This window comes from Mus caroli, unplaced genomic scaffold, assembly GCF_978045245.1.
Source record: "Mus caroli unplaced genomic scaffold, Mus_caroli_1 scaffold_2, whole genome shotgun sequence".
Lineage (NCBI taxonomy): Eukaryota > Metazoa > Chordata > Mammalia > Rodentia > Muridae > Mus > Mus caroli.
In genome coordinates this window covers 108,615,172-108,641,207 of record NW_028227257.1, presented here as the reverse complement: position 1 = coordinate 108,641,207, position 26,036 = coordinate 108,615,172, and the positions used below count along the sequence as shown (strand labels likewise).

The following is a 26,036-nucleotide window of genomic DNA, read 5'->3' as shown; positions in this document are numbered from 1 at the left end:
TGGTCTTGTCTTACAAGGGGTAGGAATTTACATGTCCCCTAAAGACTGCACTTTTTCTTGCCAGTGAAGATAGAGTTCAGGCAGCTATGAGAATCCCTGGCCTTTTTAGTGCAGCAAGGCCTAGCTGGGGCGGGTGGAGTGCTTTCACACACATGCATTTGTGTTGTAAAGAAGATAACTGAGCCGGGCGTGGAGGTGTTTTCAGCTCCACCCTGTGGCTGCCTGATAATTGAGAAGGTCCTTTGGCCTTCCTTCCTTGAATTGTTGGTAAATTAAAAACTTACATTTTAATTACTTTTGTGTTTTGTTTAGTATATGGTAGGTTATAGGTTTTCCGTAAGTACTTGTTGACTGGACCAAAATATCTCAAGTTAAGGTTTTAAAACAAACACTTTATACCTAAGTTAGATTCACCCTTCCTGCTCTGACCAAGACAAGTATTTCTCTATGATTACAGTTAGTAGTGATGGTTCAGCTCTCATGATGTAGCATTTATCATTGGATTAAAAGACTTGTAGGGTTTAGAACATACATTTTAAGCTCTTAACTAAGATTTGACCTACTGATCTATAGTTTTGTGTGTTTTGAGGAGCAAGTGCTGGGTAAATGCTCTACCACCAAACTACACCCTCCTGGCCTTATCTGTGGTTTTTGGTTTTGAGACAGGGTTTCACTATCTGGTTCTAGTTATCCTAGAACCCACTATTTGACTAGGCTGGCCTTGAACTCAGATGTCTACTTGCCTCTCAAGTGCTGAGGCTAAAAGTGTGTGCTACCATGCCTGGTGATTTTTTTAATAGTAAAATATGCATGCTCTTTCTCCCACCCCCTTCTCTCTCTCTCTCTCTCTCTCTCTCTCTTTTTTTTTTTTTTTTGGTTTTTCGAGACAGGGTTTCTCTGTATAGCCCTGGCTGTCCTAGAATTCACTTTGTAGACCAGGCTGGCCTCTTACTCAGAAATCCGCCTGCCTCTGCCTTCCGTGTGCTGGGATTAAAGATGTGTGCCACCACGCCTGGCTCCCTTCTCTCTTTAAGATGTGTGTGTGTACGTGTGTGCGTGTGTGTGTGTGTGCGCAAGGACGTGCGCATTATGTCTATGCAGTGTGTCTGCCCACAGATACTGGAGCTAGAGTCATTGGTGATTACAAGCTGTCCTCAGTGAGTGCTGGGAACTGACTTGTGTTGTCTAGAAGAACAGAAAAGTGCTTTTAACCGATGAGCCGTCTCTCCAGCCTGAACATAGATACTTCTTATGACGTGTCTAGAACTTCGCTCAAATGATAGTGGGTGTAAAATTCCTATTTGAGGGCCAGTATGCAGCTCAGCTGATAGAGCACTTGCTCAGTGTGCACAAAGCCCAGATCACCCTGGAACCGCTTGAAGCTGGGCTTGGTGATATGCCTGGCTTTCATGAGACTCTGTCTGAAAAATAAGAAAGCAATCCTACTTCAACTATAATTTGTAGGAGTATTCTCAATTTTAAATTATAAAATATTAAAAATGTCCTTTGTGCCAATTTTACAGCATGAATAAACTCAGCTTCCTGATTTGTGTTTTAGGTATATCCAAAGCCTTCAGGAGTTGCTTGACTTTAAAGACAAAAGTGCTGAAGATGCTAAAACTATTTATGAGTGAGTATCATTGTATGATCCTAGTCTGAATACAATTTTATATTCTTTTGTTTTTTGATGCAAAATCAAGAGGAATTTATTGTTCTAGCACGTTGGGGTCATTCCCCACCTGAAGGAGAGGTAGCGACCATATTCTTTTTAAAAAATAACTTATTTTATTTTGTATGCATTGGTGTGAGAAATTGGAGTTACACATTGTTGTGAGCTACCATGTCGTTGCTGGGGATTGAACCCAGGTTCTCTGGAAGAGCAGCCAGTGCTCTTAACCACTGAACCATCTCTCCTGTCCCTAATTTTATATTTTTTTAAACAACATACAAATGTGTAAATGTGGTTACCTTAATTTGTTATTAGTCCACTTTAAGGGAATTGATTAACACTGAGGATTCTTTAACTGTATGTACAATGTAGTTAAACGTAACATAGGATCCATGTATAGCAACCCACACAGGTACTAAAGACATCAAGACAGCAGAAACCAGGGAGCTGGACTGGATGCAAACAGCGCTACACTCCCCTCTCTACTGTAAAAAGAGACAGTTCAAATGTGATGACCAGTAGAAATCTAGATGTTACCTGGATGCCTCTTGGTCTGTTAACCTGGGGAGGGCACGCCAGTCAGTCCCAGAGGGACAGCCACCTCTGCTCCACCGCTTGCTCACGTGTGCATATGTTGCCTGGATAGTCGGAAGCTTTATAGTTTTAAACAAAAGTTTGCCGAGCAGTAGTGGTGCGCACCTTTAATCCCAGCACTTGGGAGGCAGAGCCAGGAGGATCTCTATAAGTTCGAGGCCAGCCTGTTTATAGAGTGAGTTCCCAGAGAGACCCTGTCTTTAAAAACCAAGAAAAAAAAATCTAGATTTTTCATGTAAGTTCCCTAATTTTGAAACATAGCAACTGCTTATGCTTCTTTTGTTATATAGAAGAGATATAAAAATATCTCTGGGTTTCTATGGTCTGTTACGTTATGAGTTAATGTAAATCCTATGCCCAATTTCATAGTCTCAATGCCAGAGTTGATAAGCCCAGTTAGTTACTTAGGGAGTTATCTGCTTATAATGAATGTTGTTATGTCTTTAGAAACTGTCATCTTTTTTTTTTCCTAAGGAAGAGGTGCTCTTTGTTTTTTGTTTTTTGTTTTTAATGGGACTATCAGTACTGCATTTTCCAAACATGCTTTTGGTTTGAAGGTAACTCATCAGCTGTTCACTCTCTAGGTGACTGATGTCATTTATCAGTGTTTAAAGCACTCACTCACTGAGATAGTGCATTTGTACACAAAGAGAGTTTGTAGCTTGGAGTCTTATAGCTAGTAAATGGTAGGCCTAGAAACAGAGCAAAAGGCCAATGGTAGAATATTCTATAAATGCTACTGTAGAACCCTTTGAAAACTGTCACTGAGAGCTGAGCCTAGGGAAAAAAGTGAGCAGTCGGGCCGAATAATAGTGTCATCTATATTCCTTTAAAAATCTATGCATATGCAGGCTCCTATGTGTTTGTGTGGAGGATGGAGGACACCCTCAGTTATCAGCCTCTGGAATGTCTGCCATCTACCTACTTTGAGTTAGGTTAGCTTGGCCAGTGAACTCCAGTTGTCCTATCTGTTTCTGCAGCACTGAGGTTACAGATATGTGCCACCACACTTGATGAATGCGTGCAGACAGAATTCGGGTCATTATGCTTGTGTGACAAGCTCTTTAGCAACTGAGCTGTCTCCCCAAACCAGTTTTTTTTTTTTTTCCCCAAGACAAGGTCTCATATGTGGCCCAGGTTTTCTTAGAAACCACTGTGTAGTCTAGTCTGGCTTCTTGTGCACAGTGAGTTGCCCGGTTCGGCCTCTGCCTGGCGTTACAGGTGAGCTACTGTGCCCTGCTCAACAGGTTTTGTTCCAAAGAGTGGAACAAGAAAGTAAGGAGGGGATTGGAATTTTCAGTTGTTTTCGGAAAAAAAAAATTATATTTTGTCTTTTTTTTTTTTGTTTTTTTTTAAAGATTTATTTATTTATTATATGTAAGTACACTGTAGCTGTCTTCAGACACTCCAGAAGAGGACGCCAGATCTTGTTACAGATGGTTGTGAGCCACCATGTGGTTGCTGGGATTTGAACTCTGGACCTTCGAAAGAGCAGTCGGGTGCTCTTACCCACTGAGCCATCTCACCAGCCCTATATTTTGTCTTAATAGCTTGGTTTTGAAGTTTATTCCCGACTAAGAATTCCAAAAGTGAGAAAATCACTGGAGCTAATGGCACTCAGGCTGGTGTCTCGGGAAAGCACTCATTCAGAAGTGTGAGCCCTGGTGACTAGTTGCATCACAATTAAGACTTCTTTCTTTTATCTTACTCTTTAAATTGACGAAAGCAAGAAGGCAGTACGACTTGAAAAATCTCTTTTAATCCAACAGTTTCCTTTTCTCGTCCACTTTGGTTTTTGTGTTTAGTTTTCTGTTTTGGTTTTGTTTTTGCTTTTCAAGACAGGGTTTGTCTGCATGCGCAGCCCTGGTTATCCTGGGACTCTGTAGACCAGGCTGGCCTCAAGCTCAGAGATGCCCTGCCTCTGCCTCCTGAGTGCCGAGATTAAAGGTGTGCGCCACCACTGCCCCCCTTCTCATGCACGATAGAAATCCAGGGGGATGAAACCAGAGTTCCTTTTTCGATTTTCTATTCCAAGTGGTTTCTTTTCTCTGAACTCTAGGGAGGAGATCCACAGCCAACTTTCTTGGCTTTCTCAGCTTGATTCCTTGGGGAGTGTTTCCCTAGAAACAAGGAACTTTTCTTAGCCGTGTGTCTCTGGAACGCCATCCTCATTAGTGAGCCTCAGATGCATAGGTACTACTGGATACAGGAAACCCTGGCACTGTAGTGTGGCTTGGGTGACAATGGATAAGGGGGACCCTTACACTGTTCACAGTAGTATGTAGTGTTACAGGAATCCAAAAATTATGTAAGTCTTATTTTTGAGATTCTTGTACCTTGTGGGTTCTGTGTATCTCACGAGTTGAAATGAATTTAAACAAGTGTGGGAGAGCCTTCGCCAGCTCTCCATTCTCTGAAGGAGGCTTTATGTAGCTGCGGCTTGTATCTTAGTATTGAAGTCACTTGTCAAAATATTTGGCTGTTCTGACCCAGAGGTTTGTTTAGATTCACAGACACAGTGATAAGGATCAGAAACCGGCACAATGATGTCATTCCCACCATGGCCCAGGGTGTGACTGAATACAAGGAGAGCTTCGGGGTGGATCCTGTCACCAGCCAAAATGTTCAGTACTTTTTGGATCGATTCTACATGAGTCGCATCTCAATTAGAATGCTACTCAACCAGCACTGTAAGTGTCCGGAGGACGTTGAAAGAAGAGCTAATTGATATGTGTAGCGAGTGCCCTTACATTTATCTAGAAAGTGTCCCTTTAGAGTGAACATTACTGCTCTTCAAAGAAGGCAAAATACCCTCTTTACGCTTAAGGAAAATATCCACTCTCCTGTTGAGTACTATGTAGATCTGGAAAGGGGTGTTAGGCAAATGTGTTTACTTGGTTTGGTTCTTTGCTTTTGATAGCCTTATTGTTTGGTGGAAAAGGAAGTCCATCTCATCGAAAACACATTGGAAGCATAAATCCAAACTGCGACGTGGTGGAGGTCATTAAAGGTAGGTGCAGCTGTCGTTTGTAGCAGGATGCGGGGTCTGAGCTGAGCGTGGTTCCCTTCCGTAGATCTCCTGCTGTATCGTGAGAGAAAAAACGTTAGGAGCAACTGCTAGGTTTGGAAGTCGCTTCATGACATTAATTATACAGGATGTAAGGTGAGTGTCTTCCAGGTAGAATTCTCTGATAGTAAAGTTTGCTATGTTAGTAAGTGTTTTGCTTACCGTTTTGCTTCGAAAAACTCAAAAATTTCCCCATTCTCCCTAAAAAAGGGCTGTTGAGATGGCTCAGTGTGTGAAGACTTAAAACCTAAATTTGATCCCCAGAACTCACTGAGTTGGAAGAAGAGAACCATTGAAAGTTGTCCCTGTGGTCTCTATATATACCCCTTGGCATGCATATATCCACAGAGAAGTACACACATACACAGTAAATAAATACAGTAACATATTCAGGTTCTGAGCCTGTCCTTTCTAGTTCCTAATTCGAAGAGTGAAAATTCATAATAGTTTAATTTGCATCTTTTCAAGCATTTTTGTTTTTGTTTTTCAGACAGGATTTTCTCTGTGTAGCCTTGGCTCTATAGACCAGGCTGGCCTTAAACTCACAAAGATCCACCCACCTCTGCCTCCTGAGTGCTGGGATTAAAGATGTGTGCTACCACAGATTGGCTCTTTTCAAGCATTATTTTTATTTATTTATTTATTTATTTATTTATATATTTTGGTTTTTTGAGACAGGGTTTCTCTGTGTAGCCCTGGCTGTCCTGGAACTCACTTTGTAGACCAGGCTGGCCTTGAACTCAGAAATCCGCCTGCCTCTGCCTCCCGAGTGCTGGGATTAAAGGCGTGCGCCACCATCGCCTGGCTTCAAGCATTATTTATTGATATATCATGCACATCTATGTATAAGTTGTTTTACAGTTTTTGTTTTTTTTTTAATTTTTAAAAACATTTTAAGTATATAGGTGTTTTGCCTACATTTATGTCTGCACATCATGCATGCCTGGTGCTCTCGGAGGATAGAAGAAAGGGTGGGATCTTCTGGAACTGTAATGACAGATGGTTGTGAGCCACCATGTGGATACTGAGACTTGAACCCAGGTCCTCTGTTGAAGCAGCCTGTGCTGGGTTTTGTTGCTTTTCCATGAGGCAGTGTTTTTCTGTGTGTCTCTGACTGTCCTGGAAGATGCTATGTAGACCACTTGCCTGTGTCCTGAGTGGTGGTTTTAAAAGCATGAACTCCCATGCCCAGCTAGCAGCCTGTGTTGTAGCATCTCTCCAACCACTGTGGTTTTTTGTTTTTAAAAGATGGAGAGCTCCACACATTTTGCTATAAACTCATAGCCCTGTGGACCTAGCCCACATTTTTGAGTGGCTTGTTAGAATGTAACAGAGTGCTAGCCCCCTATCCTTCTTGTAATGTTCACTTAGGTTCTCATTTTCCCTTCCTGTTACTCACAGTGCCCTAGTGAGCCTGAGTAGATACATAGTGATTTTGGCTAGTAGAAGGCAAGAATCTTAGAATTGCCAGGCATGGTGGTGCACGTCCTTGATCTAGCACTCAAGAGGTAGAGAGGCGAGAGAGTTCAGGACCAGCTAGAGAATTCCAGGTCAGACCAGCTGTGGTTACAGAGTAAGACTGTTACAGCAACAACAACAACAGCAACAACAGCAACAAATCCTACAATTAAAAACATTTTAGGCATTTAAATTTTCAGTGTTTCCAAAAAGAAAAAAAAAATAGACTTCTGGAACCCTGACCATCTTTCTGAGATGTCTCAAAGACAAATATATATGCAAATATATATTTAATGCATATAATAATCTCTTTAGCCTGCTGTTTCTTTTCCTGTGTTTGTGGCCTGTTTCTCCATGCTGGCATTTTTTAAGTGTCTGTGGCCCTTTCTGTCATTATTCTGTTACGGCTCAGACCTTCCCTCACTAAGATTGTTGAGGTATGTTTTCTTCTGCTGAGAGCTGTAAGTTTTCATTTGTCGGTACTGTTGGCCTCTTGTTGGGCAACACAGAAGTACATTTCTTTAATGCTCCTCTGTTTTGTTTGCTTCACACTAGATGGCTATGAGAACGCTAGGCGCCTTTGTGATTTGTATTATGTTAACTCTCCTGAACTTGAACTTGAAGAACTAAATGGTAAGCCAGCCTGGGGGCGCCAGTCCAAGTAACGGGTTTTCTGCCGGGCAAGGAGCGAGCTGAGATTTGCTTGAACAGTAAAGGGGCTCTTCCATCAACTCTGTCACCAAATGTGAAGGCAGCAGGGTCATGTGTGCAGCACACAACCACACTTATTGTTTAGTTTGATTCCTCGGTAGAACATTTTGCTGTTTTGTTTTGGCTCTCTTTATTTTTTTTTAACTGATAATTTTAATTCTTTGCTATTTTCTTCAGAGACAGAAAAAAATATAAAAAAAATCTTTTTAATTTTTGTATACAGCTCATAGCAAAGTTTATCTTTTTTCTACTTCCTGAATTGTAAGTCGGTTTTTATTGTTGAAGGCAGAAGGCTGGGCATGTGAAAGACAGAGGAGGCGCTCACCTGTCTGAGCAGCTCTCATGGTCTCCTCCCTGCCTTTTGGAGAAAGGGTTCAGAGTTTTGGATAAAGACTGATAATGGCCATTTGAGAAGGAAAACCTCTCCCAGGTTAAGATAATCCTTTGAGAAGTGATGGGGAAAACTATGTTTTAATAGGCTTGAGCTAAGCCACATTCTGAACCTCTGAATATGAGCAGTGGGTACTTACCTAGCCGGGGTAGCGTGGCTTGTGTTTCTTCTGATGGTACCACCCAGTCAGTAAGAGTCCCACGCCACAGGTGAGAGTCTAGGACACTGCTGTGTGGGGCAGTGGCAAGATCAGCCAATTAATGATTCCATTTTCAGAGGAGAGTTTGGTTTGCTGCTTGAATTACAGTCCAGTTGTGTATTGGTCGAAGTACTTTGAAAATGTGGCTTCTTACCGCTTTGTCCTCCCAGAAGTCTGTGTTATACATACCTCCTGGGAAATGATGCTAGGGCTTGGTTTTTTTTCTTCTTCTTCTTTTTTTTTTTTTTTAAATCCAGTGTTATATCCATAGAAATGTCCGAAATAAAATAGACAGTGTTCTACCCAGGTGAGACTTTTTTTTTCTAAGATGTCCATCTTGGGAAGTACAATCTGACCCAAAGATGGAATTCTTTTTTTTTTTTTTTTTTTTTTTTTTTTTTGGTTTTTCAAGACAGGGTTTCTCTTTATAGCTCTGGCTGTCCTGGAGCTCACTTTGTAGACCAGGCTGGCCTCGAACTCAGAAATCCGCCTGCCTCTGCCTCCCGAGTGCTGGGATTAAAGGCGTGTGCCACCATGCCCGGCTCAAAGATGGAATTCTTTTAAGGCTTGCTGTCCTAGAGGAGCACAGGAGCACGGGAGGATGGGTGGCTAGCATCTTACACCAGAGTGTGAGGAGTAACCTCTCGTTCCTCTCATCTGTGAGTGTGAGTACAGGGTTCAAACTCTGAGACAGTGAAGAAGTGGGGTGCGAGCACCCCCGTAGCACCCCCCACCCTGCCGTTGCTAATGTTCACTCCACGTCACTCCACAGGGTTATTCTTACGAATGCTTTGAGCACATCTCTCTGTACTTTCATATGTTTCTCTTCTGCTCTGTAGCGAAATCACCAGGACAGACAATACAAGTGGTTTATGTACCATCCCATCTCTATCACATGGTGTTTGAACTGTTCAAGGTTTGTAAAAATAGTATTGCATAACATTTACTAGTCCTTCCCTGAGTGTAGGGATCTGCTCTGAAAACCATATTCCTTTGGGCTTCTATTCCATGATGATATGCCATTTTCTGTGAGTATTATCCCACTGTGCTGGAAGTGAGCTCTTTGTCTATACAGATGGGTGCCTCCATACAGATCAGGGAGCCAGAAAGACCTGGAGTTAAATAACGATTCTCTTGTTTATTAGTATATAACCGTGGGCAAATGAATCAACCGCTCTGAACCTCAGTCCTCTTTGAAGCTAGGGTAATTCTTTCTTGGGAAATGTGTGAAGATTGGAAAAGATGTATTAAGTGGCCATTATAACAGAGCATGCTACAGGTGCTTAGTAAGTTTATATTTGTTTTATCATGAACCGGGATATGTACAATTATATTTCCCAGTCTTCTACCCCTGAGCCAGTCTCCCTTACATGCCTTTGTTTTTGTTTTTCTCTTAGGAAGTTGTTGATACTAGACTTAGAGAACTATTTGCTGTTTATAACATATTTGGGAAACTCAGTAAAAAGCATGCTGGGTGTGTTGAGAGTCGCCCTCCCTTCCACTGGGGCACTTGCTAGTCGAGACAGAGTGGTTGATAAGTGTGGAGGTTCCCGCAGTTGAAAATGACTGTCCTAGATCAGCAGTCTCTGCTGTCGTCGCCTGCTTAGCCTCTCAGGCTCCAGCCAGCAGCAGAGCAGAAGATAGAGAGCTGGCTTCTGTAGGCTAGTGCAAAGTAACAGTAGGCCGGCCGGCTGTATGGCACACCCTGTGACTGTAAGCCCAGTCAGTACCTTTGAAGTGGAGGCAGTAAGCCACCCTGAGCTGCATAGCAAGGCCCGGGCTCAAAATCCAGAAGGAGAAGAAAATACAGAACAGCATATACAACGCAGGGAACTAAGGAAGTAAGGGTGGAAGTAGCCGCTTTGCTTTGCACCTACATATAATCTTTAAGTAGCTAAAAAGCAGTTGGCCCCTAACGTGTTTGAACTTTTTTTTCCCCCTTGAAATTTCAGTCAGGTAAAGATTCTACCCTGTAATACTTAAAACTTTATGTTAAGCTGTGACATATTTATCTAATGCCCGTGACAGTGGCTTTGGTCTGGAACCTAGTTTTGAACTAGGGAAAATAAGTGTAGCCTCCTCTCCTCAGGTCGGCTCAGTCCTTAGTGGCCAGGGGGCGCTCTCAGTTCCACATCCAGTCCCAGCTTCCTCTGGCCTTATTGTTTCTACTCCAGTGTCACAGGTCCTGTCACTAGCCCATGCTTAGGCAGTGCAGGCCTCCCATGCTTAGGCAGTGCAGGCCTCATACCTTTTAGAAGCTAGTCAAACCATTTTATGTATAAATACTTTTAATTTCAAACCAACGAGAAAGGAAACTTAAAAGTCATGTAATGTATATATGTTTCAAAATTATAAGTAGTTGCTTTAAAAAAACCTATACTTTAATATAATCCTAATATATTTCAGAATGCAATGAGAGCGACCATGGAGCACCACGCGGACAAAGGCGTTTATCCCCCGATTCAGGTTCACGTCACACTGGGTGAGGAGGACCTGACTGTGAAGGTAATCTCGATAAGAGAAATGGATGTGTAGGCACATAAAAATGATATAATATGTCTAACGTCTGTAATGTATAATTTATTCTCAAGGGAAAGGATTTCAGTCAACTAGATAATAAGCACTTTGCCTTGTTTATCTGACAAATTGTAGAATTATCTCTCGAGTCTGTTTCTATTCTGGTCCTTAATCCAGATGATTCAGGTTGAAGGAACACTGGAGGCAGACTTTGATCAGTGAAAAGCTTAAGTATTTGGGCGAGTCCTGTGTGATGGAGGATGTTAATCTTACTGTGGTTTCAGCCCCTTGTTGTGTTTGCTCGGTTCTGTTTTCAGCAGGGCCTCTTAGGAGCGCAGGCGACTTGTGGGAACTGAGGGTCCGTGAGGAGCTCCGGGTCACACGGAGAGTAAAAGCTGCAAAAGCTGCAGACCCTCAGACCCACTGCTCGGTCTTCCCATGTAACCACTGTGATACCATGTCCTTGCTTAGACTACACGTGCCTCTTTGTAAGTAATCAGGTATAGAATATAGAATATACATATAGAACATACAACTCAGCTGTCTTTTTTGGCCACGTATGTGTGCTGCTCACTGCTTGTCTTGCTGTTCTGTACTGAACTTCTGAGGGGTGTTCTGGCATGAAGGTTTTACACTCACTGGCTCTCCGAGATGGTCGCAGAGGCATTAGCTCTCTCAAAGGTAGCAGTGGACCCATCTCTTCCCGGCCCAGCCCCAAGCACTTGCCCTCCTCCTTTTTTCAGTCTTGGTTTCATACATGGAATTAATTGTAGGCTGCAAAAAATGCTCTCCGAGTTCTGTAGGCACCTGGTGCTACTGTCTCTGGTCAGTTTCAGTGAGTTTTAATGTGTAATAAGTTCTTAGTTCCCCCAATAAGGTTTTAATACACGTGCCTTTATAGTTTAGTTCAGTCTGATAGTTGTACAGGGTGGCACCCTTTCTGTTGTCAGGAATAAATCATTATCAGTGTGATTGCTATGTGGGTGGTGCCAGACAGATCTCATTTATACGTCTACCTAGTTGCCATTCACCCGCTATCCTTAAAATAGTCTCTCTGAAAAGCCATTATTTTCCACAACATGGACTAACTTAGGGTAGGGTGTAGCCTGTTTTCAGTCAGGTAGGGTTGAGAGCTTAGGGCTTTCTGGGGGCTTTTCTGAGTTGGAGCATAACCCTTAGAGTACAGCCTTCCACATCCCCACCCAGGGTTGAGCTTATCCCTTCAGTTAGCCTGTTATTTTCTTTAGTTTGTCCATGTCCTTGCAGCCCTCAAAGTAATCCATGGGTCTGGAGAGATGGCTCAGAGGCTAAAAGCACTGGCTGCTTGTCTTAGTTTGGGTTTTATTGCTCTGAAAAGACACTATGACCAGGGCAACTCTTATAAAGACAATTATTTAATCGGCGCTGGCTTACAGTTTAGAGGTTTAGTCCATTATCATCATGTTGGGAAGTATGGCAGCATGCAGGCTGACTTACTTGATGCTGGGTGAGCCAAGAGTTCTATATCCAAAGGCACCCAGGAGGAGGGCCTCTTCCACACAAATGGAGCTAGAGCATAGAACTTCAGAGCCAGCCTACACAGTGGCATACTTCCTCCAACAGGGCCACACCTCCTAATAGTGGCAGTTCTCACGGGCCAAGCATATTCAAACCGTCACACTGTTCTTACAGAGGACCAGGGTTCAATTCCCAGCTCACAACTGTCTATATAACTCCAGTTCCAGGGGATCTGACACTCTCACACAAATACACATGCAGGCAAAACACCAGTAAACATAAAACAAAAAATTTTAAAAATCTTTTTTTAAAAATAGTATCCCATCACTTCTGATTGCTTCAGACTTAATAGTGGTAGGGTGATGTGGAACTCAAACTCAGGAGATGCAAGCCTTCTGAGTGACTGTTGGTGCCTACTACTGTCTGTCACTGGCAGGGGCTGAGAGCAAGACTGAGATGGGAATGAGCCAGAACCACACAGAGTACTGTTCAGTACTCTCATGAACAGGTACCTCTCAGTTGGTTCATTTTCAGGAGTTCTAACAAAGTTTTTTTTATCTTTTTCTTGGTGCTATGTTGGATGAATGAGCGAGGAGTCGTCTGCTCTTGGCTCCCTTGGCAGGTGACATTCAGGTTGTCCTTCTGAGAACAGCCAGAGGTTCAGGGTTTCTGCAGTTGCTCTTCCTTTCCTCTACCTCTGTAACATTGGTTTTGGCTGTCTGCTTTTGGTTTGGTTTGTTTTTTAACTGAAGTGCTTAGATCTTTTTCCGGTTTGTGTTCTGGAATTCACTGTGAAGTTACTGTGGACCTTTCTTTTTCTCTGGGACCTCTGGACTCATTTGTCTTATTTTCTTCTCTTCTTGCTTCTCCTGTTCCCCCTGGGAAAAGCAGCTTGAAGGAGAAGGGATTTGTTTTGGCTCATAGTGAAAGGGAACAGCGCAACATGCTGGGGAAGGAATCCAGGCAGCTCCCTGCCTTGTGTCCAGAGTCAGGAAATAGCCGTGATCCTGGGGTTCAGGTAGCCTTCTCTTTGGCAGAGGAGTCCAAGATCAAGGGGTGTTACCAGCCACTTTTAGCATGGATTTTGCACCTCAATTATCCTAATAAAGATAATCCCTCATCGGCTTTGCCAGAAATAATCTAATCTAGATATTTGCCACAGGGTAACTAGAAGGAGCCTAATCTAGATAATCCCTCCCCTCCACCCCCACCCCATGGCAAGACTACATGTAACGTATATGGATAGCTCCCCCAGACAGGCCCAGAGACTATCTTCTAGGTGACTCTAGATCCTATTAGGTTGATAGGATTAACCCATTATCCCAGTTTCCTTGGGAATGAGTTTCTGCTGCTAGCAGTATGGGTTGGAGGGGTCAAAGTCAGGTCAGCAAGCTTGGCAGCAACTACCTTTATCCACTGAGCCCTCTCACTTGCCCTTTCTTTGACTGTAGACTCTCAGCTCTTTGACTGAATTTTTATTTCCAGTGTTTTTAAGATTTTTTTTAAAAAAGATTTATTTTTATGTATATGAGTACACTGTAGCTGTATTCAGACACACCAGCATAGGGCATCTGATCCCACTACAGATGGTTGTGAGCCACCATGTGGTTGCTGGGAATTGAACTCAGGACCTCTGGAAGAGCCGTCAGTGCTCTTAACCTCTTAGCCATCTTTCCAGCCCTGTTTTTTTAGGTTTTTAAAGAAATTTTAAAAAATTATTCCTTATAAAAATCTGTTCTGGTTTTCTCTTTTGTCACTTTGAAGGTAGTAATTATAATTATTTATTTATTTGAAATTACAGTTTATTTATTTCCCATTTTCATCTTTTCCCTATACTGTCTCCTTTGAATTTCTGGTTTCTTTTTTAAATTGGTGTTTATTCAAATGAGTGAAGCACAAATAAATATATAGTAATTAGACACATTTGCTGTAGGGGTTGTATGAAGTATGCAAACTAAAGTCATTTTCAGGTTGTATATTTTATTTTATGCTCATTGGTATTTTGTTTGCATGTATATTTATGTATCATGTCTGCCTGATACCCACAGAGTTCAGAGAGGGTGCTGGATCCCCTGGAACTGGAATGGTGGAAAATTGTGACCTACCATGTGGGTGCTGGGAACCAAGCCTAGGTCTTCTGCAAGAGCAGCAAGTGCTCTGAACTGTGAAGCCATCTCTCCAGCTTCATTTAACAACAACAAAACAGTCAGGAAAGGTTCTTTCCTCTGGGCCTGGATTCCCATGCATTGGCTCAGGGACTCAGTGTTGGGAGAACAGGAAGACTAGGGTCAGATAGGGGCTGTGGATGGTGGCGGCAGCTCTTGGCTAGATGCTTTGAGCAGTGATTTGTGCACTGAAGGTGAGCTGGCACTCTGCTTCCCAGCCTTCCTTGTGACAGCACTTAACTCTTCCAGGACCTTTCCTTGGCACAGGCTCAGGTTCACCTTTGCCTCAGTCAGTCTCTTGTTTCATTTTCACACTCTCTCAGTGTAGTTGCCTGAGAGTATTAATACACACCTCCCATCACCCCTCTTTTGGTAATCTCTTAAAACAGTCTCAGAAAGTGCCCTGAGTATTTTATATAATCCACTACATCCATTATCATGTTGACTTCAAAGCAAAGGCTGTTCATCAGATCTTGCCATGACACCTGACCTAGATTGCCTGCCAACCTCTAGTGACATGCCACCTCTTACAGCCCCATGTTTTCTTCAGACTGCCAGGAATCACCTCTTGTTCTGCACATGCCACATAGTTGTATGGCTAGAAAGCTAGTCTGTTGCCAGAAGGTTAAGTAAAGAAAATTAGGAAATGTGTTTGTGTGTGTGTGTGTGTGTGTGTGTGTGTATGTGTTGTGTCCAGCCTGCGGCTCACATGTCTGGGTTCTGTTGTGGGAAGACATCCTGGAATCTGGAAGAGAAGAGGGAGCTAGGCAGACGAGAGAAATACGAAGCTAAGACAAAATTCTGATCAAAGCTCCAGTTTACTAATTCGTGCACCGAGTTATGAAGGAGGGGAAGGGGCCCGATTCCCGCCAAATCATCTTGGGGTAAGGTTGCAGGTGAGCACGTGATGGCTCCGGAACAGCTAGGAGGCAGGCAGTGGGAGTGGTAGGACGATAGGGCGGCAAGCTCCACCCCAATGCTCTCTTAACACTGAAACCTGAGCAAACAGGTTTCAGGCTGGGGAGGGGAGGTTTGTGTGTGTGTGTGTGTGTGTGTGTGTGTGTGTGTGTGTGTGTGTGTGTAGGTATGCTCATTTGGAGGTCTGAGGACAACTTTGGATGTCAGTCTTTACCTTATACCTTGTTTGAGGCAGAGTCTCTTTGTTTTTGCTACTGGGTGAGCCAAGCTAGCTGGCCTGCAGTCCTGCCTCTGCCTCCATCTTGCCTCAGAAGCTCTGGGATTGTTAGTAGTAGTACTCTGCTTTTAGATTCATTTTATGTGCGTGAATGTTGTGCCTGCACGTATATCTGTATACTACATGCATGCCTGGTGTCCATGGGTGTAAGAAGAGGGTATCAGATCCTCTGAAATTTGAGTGTGAATGGTTGTGAAGCCACCATGTGGGTGCTGGGAACTGAACCTGGGTCCTCTGCAAGAGCAACAGGTGCTCTTAACCTCTGAGTCATCTCTTTAGCACCCCTCCCTCCTTTATTCCAAAGTCTATTGTGATATACCACTCACTTAGGGTTCTTAGGGCACCCGCACTTTTTTTTTTTTTTTTTTTTTTTTCTGGAGACAGGGTTTCTCTGTGTAGCCCTGGTTGTCTTGGAACTCACTCTGTAGACCAGGCTGGCCTCGAACTCAGAAATCCACCTGCCTCTGCCTCCCAAGTGCTGGGATTAAAGGCGTGCGGCACCCGCACTTCTTACTGGGGAAGTGCAGGCAAACATTGAATTAGCCCTGCAACTACTCACCCCAGAGCTGTTTAGTTATTGCACTAAAATAAATCATTTCGCAGGCCTTTGAATTCACAGCTAAGAGCAGTTTTAAGCATAATTCTAAACACAGGTTCTTTATAAAGTCCTTACATACTTGGATACTGTAATTACTTAGTTCTAGCTATATGAGAGGCAGAGCTTCAAATGATATCTCAAGGCAACCTTTTTAACTTGAAAATCACAATAGGGTCTGAGTGTAGCTTCTAGAGTGTGGGAGGATTTGGTCTAGTTCCTCATACACTAGAGGAAACAAAAATAGCTGTATAATTCTTAGTATGCTTCTAGTGTGTATACATTATCTTAATATGTGAAAACTCAACTATAAGCCATTTACATTATAACTTTTTTGTACATGTTATTGTATGTGTATACTAACATCATATTTATTAATAACATCGACTTAGGTCTTGTGACAGAAGAAGTATCTATAGCAAATTAGAATAGAGGTTAGGAAAGTTGTCTATGCTAATTATAAAGGAAAACAGTAAATATAATGGGTAAGTTCATTACTAATTCAGTCTACCGTGTGGTTACTTGTGACTTGAAAAATGACAGAATAGGAAAAATGTGTGTCCTTTAACTCACTAGAAGGTTGTCTGGAATTCTTCTGTGTTGCAAAGTTGCATTTATTTGTTGTGTCTGTGTGTGTCCAGCACAGGTGTGGAGGTCAGAGGTAGAGCAGGGTGACACTCATCCCTCCATGTGCACCCTGGGATTGATCAGGTCTTAGGCTCGGTGGCAAGTACCTTTACCATTTGGGCAATCTCATGGCCCTTAGTTTTGTTTTATTGAGACAGGATATTACATTATAGCACAAGCTAGTCTCTAATCATGGCAATCTTCCTGCCTTGGCCTCCTGTATGCTGAGGTTGTAGGTGTGTAGCACCACACCGAATTCCTTAACAAGAGAGATCTATTTTAGTTTATCTGTATGAGTCTATGGGTTACACATGGGTGCAGTGCCCTCGGAGGCCAGAAGTAGGTGTCGGACCCCTTAGAACTGAAGTTACTGTTAGTCTTGAGCCACCAAGTAGGAGCTAGGAACCAAACCCAGACCTCTGGAAGAGCAGTCTGTTTTTAACTGCAAAGCCATCTCCCCAGCCCATTTCACACTTCTTTCTTATAATATATTTACAAAGTTAGAATTGTGAGTGTTTCTAACTTGTTCTTTATTGTCTATTTTTTTGTAGACCTCTCTCTTGCTAATACCCAAGAGTGTTCTACGTCACATTTTAAATGGCTACATAGTATTCTGTTTTAGAATGCACTTTATGTGGTCCCCGTGTAGGCTACTCTCTGGTTTTTCTTAAAACCATGATGGATATTCTCATGTGTACTTTGCCTGCTTTAGTTTTTTTTTTTAGGATAAACTTAGGAGGTGGTACTGTTGTGTAGAGTGTCCTTGCTTTTTTTATTTATTTTATCCTGATTATCATATTGTCCACCAGGAAGGATTAACTCTGTGTTAGCTACACCATTCAGGGCAGTGTTAAAATTTGCAGCTTGGATTTCCAAAAGCAGCCTTCACCCCAAAGTAGCTGTCATGATTCTGCAAGGTGTGGGATCCGGTTACAGTTTGGTCCTTTTTCCTCTTAGATGAGTGACCGGGGAGGCGGTGTTCCACTGAGGAAGATCGACAGACTCTTCAACTACATGTACTCAACCGCACCCCGGCCTCGTGTTGAAACGTCCCGTGCGGTGCCCCTGGTATGTGACAGAGAAAGGCTGTGGTGTCCGTCAACCACCATCAGAATGTGACTTCCCCAAAACCAGTTAAGCTGATTTCACAGGAGCTCGCAAGGAAGGAAAATGCTTCCAAACTTTTTTTTTTTTTTAGTATAGAATAGAGTTTATTCAGGGCATGGGGAGGGGAGTTAAGAGGGTAGTAGAGACAGAGAAAGGCAGAGAGAAGGAGAGAGCAGAGAAGCAGAGGCTGGCCATGGCCACTTGGAGAGAGGGGGAAAGGGACTGGGGAGAGAGTGGGAACAAGGGGGCAAGAGGCAAGAGCGTAAGAGAGCACTTCAAAACTTTAGAGACAAATACTTCAGCCTGAATTAAAGAGCCCTGGGGTTTATTTTTAATTGAAACAGGCACAAGACAGACGATCGTTTGAGGCTTCTCTGGTACTCTTGGTCTCGACATCACGGTGGTCTTTCCTGTGGCAAGCCATATGTACAGTCTATTTCAGTACGAAGACTGCCTATGGATTGTACTAGTCACCGGTCATCGCTGACTTGCCATGAGTTTTCCCTCAAGCATTTGTACTTAGAAAGACCTCATTGGTAGACACAACTGAAAGTCTGCTTTCTCTTTATTTTTGTTCTTCAGTTCACCTGCTGTTGCCTCCAGTGCCCTGGGATTAAAGGCAATGCCACAATGCCTATTTTTTTAAATATATTTTTTAAATTGTATGTATGTATGTATTTATTTAGTCTGTAAGTGTCTGAGTGTTTTTGGTTGCAGCTCAGCCCTAGGGCATGGAGAAAGTTGGAGATTGGGTAGTTGATTTGAAGAGGCACCTAGAAACACTGGAATATAAAATAATTAGTACAAGTGTGATGGCTTTGTGGGAAAAGGCCGACAGCATCGTTTGGTCTCCAGATTCCATGGTGGCAGGACAAAGCCAACTCCTGGAAATGGTCCTCCCCTCCATGCATAGAACATGATAAGCACATACCTGCACTCATACACACATGAATAACAACATAAAAAATAATCAGTGGAGGGAAAAGCCAGAGCCCATGCATGTTCTTAGTGAGTGACTCTTCTGTTGGCATAAACACTAACACCGTGCTGTGAGCAATACCACAAAAGCATGGCTTGCTGATGGGAGCCATTTTTTACCTTTCCTCAAGTGTCTGCAGAATTTACTCAGGTAAAGAAGGACCAGACACTGGAGACAGGACGAGGACACAGAAGTCCTGTGTTGAAGGAAGTCAGGGAAGGAGATTGGCTCCACCAGACAGGAGAGCAGCCAGCAGAGACCTGATCTTGTCTTGGAAGCTCTTTCTAGAAGCTTGGCTTTTTAATCTCTCGGGTGGGTGGGTGCGGAGGGGCGTACTGGAATGCTTTGAAGATTCTGGAGCAGGGAAGTGACCTGTCAGGGAGAATAAGAAAGTGAATTATCACAGATTATTTCCAGGTTCAGAACAAAGGCTGGAAATCCATGGTGTGAAGTCCTGAGATTCCTATCTATTGTTTGTAAAGCTGCAACAAGACATTTTCTAGTCTTGCTCCTAAATGAAACCGTGTGCTTTATAGGAAATTGCTGAAAGCTATATTGGGGGAACCCTGGAGCAGGACAGCGAAGAAAAGCAATATGCCTTCTTCAGACTACCACAGATCATTTTATAGACAGAATAAAAGGCTTTAGGTCCACAATTGTTGAGCTGATGGGCTGAGCTAAACTCCAGCTTAACCCTTCCGCATGACTGCATTTTACGGGCTCCGTCCGCTGCACAGGTTGTTGGCTTTGCAGTACTCCATGGCATTATCTTAGTTAGAAAAGTGTTGCAGTGTGTGGGACTCTGAACAGAACTGTTTTCTCGTTGAACAGGCTGGGTTTGGTTACGGATTGCCCATATCACGCCTCTATGCACAGTACTTCCAGGGAGACCTAAAGCTGTATTCCTTAGAGGGCTACGGGACAGATGCGGTTATCTACATTAAGGTAATAACCAAGGATTCTTGATTTAATTGCACTGAAAAGTTTTCTAATTTGCATATGTATGTGTGTGAGTTTATGTGTACCGTATGTATCCAAGAGCCCTCAGAGGCCAGAGCTGGGTATGAGATCCCTGGAACTGGAGTTACAGACAATTGTGAGATACTGTGTAGGTAGGTGCTGGGAACCGAGTCTTGGGTTCTCTATAGGAGCAGTCAATACTTTGGGCCACTAAGCCATCTCTTCAGCCTGTTAACCCAACTTCTTTTAATGATAAGAAAAGATAAGAATGAAAAACTGGAATGGGATTTTAGTTAAACCTCATGCTATTAATAAATATAGAGATATGGGAATGCACCGACTTTGATGGTTGAGGGCAGTGGGAAAGAAGTAGAGAATCCTGAATGTACAAGAAAGACCCTGGGTTCACTCCAGCACTGTAAAAAAGAAGTAAGTTTAGTTTTAATGTGAAACATGACCAGTCACCGAGCTGTTTTGTTTTGTGGTTTGGTTTTATTTATTTATTTGTTTATTTATTTTTGTTTTTCAAGACAGGGTTTCTCTGTATAGCCCTGGCTGGCCTCGAACTCAGAAATCCACCTGCCTCTGCCTCCCGAGTGCTGGGATTAAAGGCGTGTACCACCACGCCCGGCTCGAGCTGCTCTTTCAAAATAAAATGTTAGTTTGTCATGGTCATGAGACAACTTTCCAGAATTAGATCTTCCCTTTCCTCATGTGGGTTTGGAGATTAGATTCAGATCATTAGGCTTGATGGCAAGCATCTTTACCCACTGAGCCACACATACTCAAACAAATCAGTGTAATGATTAAAGAATTGGTTACGCCTTTGCTGACTCCAGTTTCTTGCTCTGGCCACTAGATGGTGCCTATTTTATAGGCTATGCTTGAAAATGTTGTGAAAAAAGTTGGCCTGAAAAGAATAAATTCTTTATAGCCACGTTATTTCCCCTCATATGTCATTGTGAGGAACTTAAGTATGACTACATGAGCACGATCATTTTAACAGTAAATGTAGCATCTTGGTCTGTATTTAGACTGCTCAGAGCTTGGAGGTAGTAAGTTTTTCTATTTGGGAAAAACCAGAACTCAAGCGATATGATGGAGTCATCACACCCTGTCCAATTTCAGACCTTATTCAGCATCACCAGGAGGGAATTTCTAGTTCCATCCTGTCAACATCATCTTGGGGAATACCAGGGGCCTGTTGTCAAAGTTCTGATAATTCCTACTGTGAAGACAGTAACAGAAAGCATAGTTTATCGCTGGGTCCCATTATTTGCAGGAAGCTGTAGAGCAGGGAATGGAGGGTTGTGTGGGGAACAGAAATCCATGGTTAGGGACCGAAACTGCCCTTACTGCAGGAGGAGAAAACAGCATTGCTTAGCGATACAGTGCTTGCTTTACAAGAAAGACCCTGTGTTCAGGCTCCAGCCTGGGTGCTGGGCACTGAAAACAAACTTGTGTTTGGGCCCCAAACACAAGGACCAAGCACTGTTCACGGAAAAGCCTCGAGATGCTGAGACCGAGCTCTGTGTTTCCATGCCAGTACTGGTGTGTTCCGTTTTTAATCTTTACAGAAGATTATTTTACGTGTACAAGTGTTATGCTTACATGTGAGTCTCTGTACTACATGTCTGCCTGGTGTGTGTGGAAGTCAGAATAGGGCATAAGGTTTTCTGGCTCGGAGTCACAGGTAGTGGTGAGCCACCATGTGTGTGCCAGGAACCGAACCCAGGTCCTGTGCAACAACAAGTGCTCTTAACCACCGAGCCATCTCCGTTCCTGCATAGTAACGTTTTTATAATACATTACTATATAGTGAAAAAGATTGGCTTTCTTCTCAATAAATCTGTGTATGAATATTAAGGTAGTAGTAGCTGACTCCTGGCTGGGCTTGCACTTTGCAAGAGATGTCTGTTCTGCTTGGGTAGACATTTCCAGGCTGGCTAGTGGATACCTGAAGCATCAAACCCCACTACCGTGTTATCAGTGCTCCAGTTGTAGTAAATAGCGCGTTCCTAACGTATCCACCCTGAAGATGGTGTGTGGTTAGTAACTCGTTGATGAGATGCCAGCAGAGCCCTGTTTACTTTGTGGTCGCTGTTTGCCACTGTATATAATCTCAGATAATGAACTCTCAGAAGTGTCTGACTTCTTTTCAACCCCAGGCTCTGTCGACAGAATCCGTCGAGAGACTCCCTGTGTACAATAAAGCCGCCTGGAAGCATTACAAAGCCAACCACGAGGCTGACGACTGGTGTGTGCCCAGCCGAGAGCCGAAAGACATGACCACATTCCGAAGCTCTTAAACGCACACGGGACCCTGGCACATCCACATGTGGTTTCTGCTAAATTTGGAAGACATGTATTTGGAACCACACTGTACCAAATATTTCACGTGTGATCTTCACAATTAGTGTTTGCTGAAGCTCCTAAAGGATCGGTTATGCCAACTGTATTCTGATGTGTTGGGTTACTTGGGTGTGGTTTTGAACACACATAATTTTGGTCAACTACCCTTGGTATGGTATGGAGTGTGAAGTTCCTGGTTTCTGTAGGAAGCTGAGTATTTCTTTCAAGTTTTCACTTAACGTCTGCTAGAAGCATCTGAAGAATGTGGAGTAGCTGGCTAGCGGCCTCTCTGCTTTTGGAGTTGTGTCATCTGTGAGTGGTGACGCCTAGTCAGGTGATCTCCCACGAAGAACAACACAGTGATCCGTTAGAACCCACACCGGTTGTCAGAGTGCTGAAGTTAATTGATCATGGCATCATTTTATTGCAGTGGATTGTAATGACTGGTTCCCCATGGAGCTAAGTCCAGAGCATGATTATCGAGTTTACAGTCAGCACAAGGGATTTTCTTTAAAAACAAAGTATCACTGTGTAGCCCCAGCTGACCTTGAGCTTACAATGCCCTTGGTGTCCTGAGCGCTGGAATGAGAAGGGTGTGCCACCATATCTGGCTTATAAGTCCCAAAACAAGCCAAATAGCAGCAGAGAATAAACTGTTTGGGAAGCACCAAGTGGCCCAGGCCGAGCTGACTGACTGCTGAGGTGATCTGATGGAGCTTTTGATGAGTGTGAGATTCTCTGGGTCCCACCCAGGTATCCAGAGGCTGAAGGCCAGGGACCAGGTGAGGCTCATGGCTGGCCTGGCTGGATCTATATTTGGGAGTGAATCGTGACTACTGCTGTTGCCAGAGTGACAGACTGGATTGGGAAGCTTGTCGGGTTGCTACACATTAGGGGACATACTCTGAATCTCAAGCCTGGTGCAATCTAAAGCATTAGCAGGAAGGCCAGGGTGACAGCGAGAGGTCAGGTGACCAAAGGCTCAGCCACCTTGGTTTTCAGTGGTGACTAAGAACATGTATTTTTCTAAAATATCCAAATTTTTTTTTTAAATCAAAGAAAAGTCAGCTTATATTGATTACAGAATTCATTTGCAGCTAGGTGGTGATTTAAAGTCTGCAACAAATGCTTGGAAGTATTGATGTTATTTGTGTTAAAATACAAACCTATGGAGCAGGTAATGACCCCTGGATTCTCTCTCAGTGACCCAGAGTCACACAGAGTTGGCGCCCCAGCCCGAGCTGTCTCTGCTGATCACTCTCCACTGTCTGGGATATTTTTAACCTCCTCTACTAGGTGATGGGGGAGTACTTGGAAAACATGCTTTGCCACTTGCCTAGAGGGACTTGGGGGTTTGGTTTGGAAAATGTAGGGAGTTAAAACATGTCACTCTTGACAGGATTTATCCAGTCTTCACTCTGTGTCCCACAGATACATACATCTGTAATACAAAAGCCAAATCATGTGACATGGCACAAAATAGAACTTTGGTGCCCGTGATAGGAACATGCAGCCTGGGCATGCTCCAGGGTGGTCAGCCCAGATCCTTACGTGAGAGGTGAGGGGCCTGAAACTCAGGTCCTATTGGCCCAGGGTTTTTAGCTAATACTACCAAAATGTTGGAAAATATACCCCTTATACCTGCTGTTTCTAATGGAGGACTTTGTAAGACATAATAGATTATGCTCCTGAGTGACATTTATTCAGTGTACTGCATTTACTAGCTTTGAATTACACTTCACTGCAATGATGAAATATTTTGGAATCTTTTGTACAACTGTCAATAAACGTACTATTTTTACTTGTGAAATACTTTGCCCTCTCCAAGGAATTAAAAAAATTACCCCCCTCTCTGCTTAAGAGCTAAGAAATGTTTTCAGACAAGAAGTAAAATTATTTTACTTTAGTTTCTTTTTAAGGTGTAGCACCTTTTTGCTCTGTTGTAATGGTAATGGATGGAAACAATGTGACAATGCTCTAGGGTCTTACTTTTAAAGACACCTGGAAGGTTTGTAGATTCTTAAGGTGAGCAATTTTGTCTGCCAGCAATAGTTTTATGTGGTATAGGTATGAAAATAGAGTTGATGTTTGGGGAATAGACAGCAAGTGATTTTTATAACCTGAGCAGTTAGTGAGTGTGCCGGTGTATTGTAGGAAAGGATTGTAAGAATATTTGGCCAGGCAGGGGTGGCGCACGCCTTTAATCCCAGCACTTGGGAGGCAGAGGCAGGCGAATTTTCTAGGCCAGCCTGGTCTACAGAGTGAGTTCCAGGACAGCCAGGGCTATACAGAGAAACCCTGTCTCACAAAACAAAACAAAAGACTATTTCACACTGTCATTCTGAATGCTGGCTGGTTTTGATGCCTTTACATTTAGTAATGGTCAGTGTCTTACACTGAGATTTCTACATGAAGACATAGAAGCAGAATTCTACTGCAGCGTGGTGCATTTTCGGGGTGACTGTAAACTGAAAAGATGGATCAGCTTTTATAAAAATAATTTGAGCCACTTAAGGATCTTAGAAATATATCGTGTCCTTTAGACAGCAGTCTGTTTCATCATCAAGGCTCAATATCTGTACAGGTTCAACGAATTGTAACTAGTTGCCAGCACTAGCTCAGTGGGTAAAAGCATGACCGTCAAGCCTGGGTTAGGGTTAGGGTTGGAGATCTTTCCTCAGCAGGAATGGTGGAATTAGAGAAAGAACCAACCACCCTGTGAGTTATCTGTGGTTCTCCACATGGGCACTGTGCATATGCGCATCCCCTACACACACCACACTAATGACTGTAGCCAGGTCTTGCACTCTCTTAACCATCTCCTAGCGGTGCTTCAGGCAGGCTTGCACTGTGGATAGCCTAGTGGGCAAAGCAGGTAGAGTTCGTGTGGTTTGAGTTATCCGAGGTTTCCCTTTCCTAATATACTGCCAATGATTGACATGTGCTGGAGAACTGGTGGATAATTTTGAAGAGCTGTGTAAGTAAATCAAGCCATTTTCCACAGTAGAAATAGCAGTAGGGAAGGGCTTAGTGTAGCCTGCACTGCCTTCTACTCAATACTGGTGGAATCTCCTTGAGTGAAGACAGAGTATGTCCTATTGCTCGTTGATAGCGTGGGTCCACCACTCCTGCCTTTCACCGTTACAGCGGCATGACGGCACACCATGTCAGTAGATCTCTGAGCTTGAGCCAACCTGGTCAACATAGGGAGTTTCAGGTTAGCCAAGGCTACATGTATGGACCCTGTGTGCTGTATTTTTTTTTTTTTAAATCAATGAGGTCCAAAACAACTACAGAGGAGGAAAGAGTTGTGTGGTTCTGTGAATCTCAGTGAGTGGCTAATTAGAGAGGGACCCCAGCCAGCAAACTTCTCTTAAGTTTATGTCATCAGGTTTACAAAGAAGTACAAAGCTTGAAAGGAGAGGTGGCCAGGATTAGGTTTGGTGGTTTTTACTGAAGGAACTTTTCATTATATCCGATTAACTTGTGTTCTCAATACTATTAATTTTTCTCTCAGTCAAACCCAAGACCCTATAAAAAAAATTAGAATTAATGCTTTGTGAAGGAAAACTGAATGCATTCCTATTTTACACAATCCTGGCATTCTTAAATGACTGTATCACTTGTTCTACCTTTTGTGTTTGCAAAGAATTAAACAGTGTGCTGTCCACTTTTCTTTGCCTGTAGTCTTCGTATTTCTGTAGCACATTTTAATCGTAGACTTTAGTAGGAAGACAAGAGTGCCTATTTTGTTGGCTTCCAAAAGCTTTGACTCAGCTAGGGATAAAGGCGGCTTTATACCCTAGCACCACGTAAACCAAGCATGGTGGTGTATGTTGCTAATCCAGGGGCAGGAGCCTGAAATCTCTGGGTTACAGAGAAGCTGGAAGCAGGAAGATCAGAAGTTCAAAAGTTCAAGGTCATCCTTGGCTATACAAGGAGTTTGGGGTCCA

General features: G+C 43.2%; 1 protein-coding gene across 1 annotated transcript in view; it reads left to right on the top strand.

The window, feature by feature from the left end:
- The window catches only part of Pdk1 (pyruvate dehydrogenase kinase 1), a 31,727-nt gene extending 5,974 nt beyond the window's left edge, over window positions 1-25,753 (top strand). The window contains exons 3-11 of the mRNA XM_021186521.3: window positions 1,559-1,630; window positions 4,769-4,953; window positions 5,184-5,273; window positions 7,344-7,421; window positions 8,929-9,005; window positions 10,496-10,594; window positions 17,643-17,753; window positions 19,603-19,716; window positions 21,900-25,753. Of these exons, the coding sequence (XP_021042180.1) occupies window positions 1,559-1,630; window positions 4,769-4,953; window positions 5,184-5,273; window positions 7,344-7,421; window positions 8,929-9,005; window positions 10,496-10,594; window positions 17,643-17,753; window positions 19,603-19,716; window positions 21,900-22,040 (967 nt within the window). The 3' untranslated portion in view covers window positions 22,041-25,753. The remainder of the gene's footprint in view (window positions 1-1,558; window positions 1,631-4,768; window positions 4,954-5,183; window positions 5,274-7,343; window positions 7,422-8,928; window positions 9,006-10,495; window positions 10,595-17,642; window positions 17,754-19,602; window positions 19,717-21,899) is intronic.
- The last annotated feature ends 283 nt before the right edge of the window (window positions 25,754-26,036 follow it).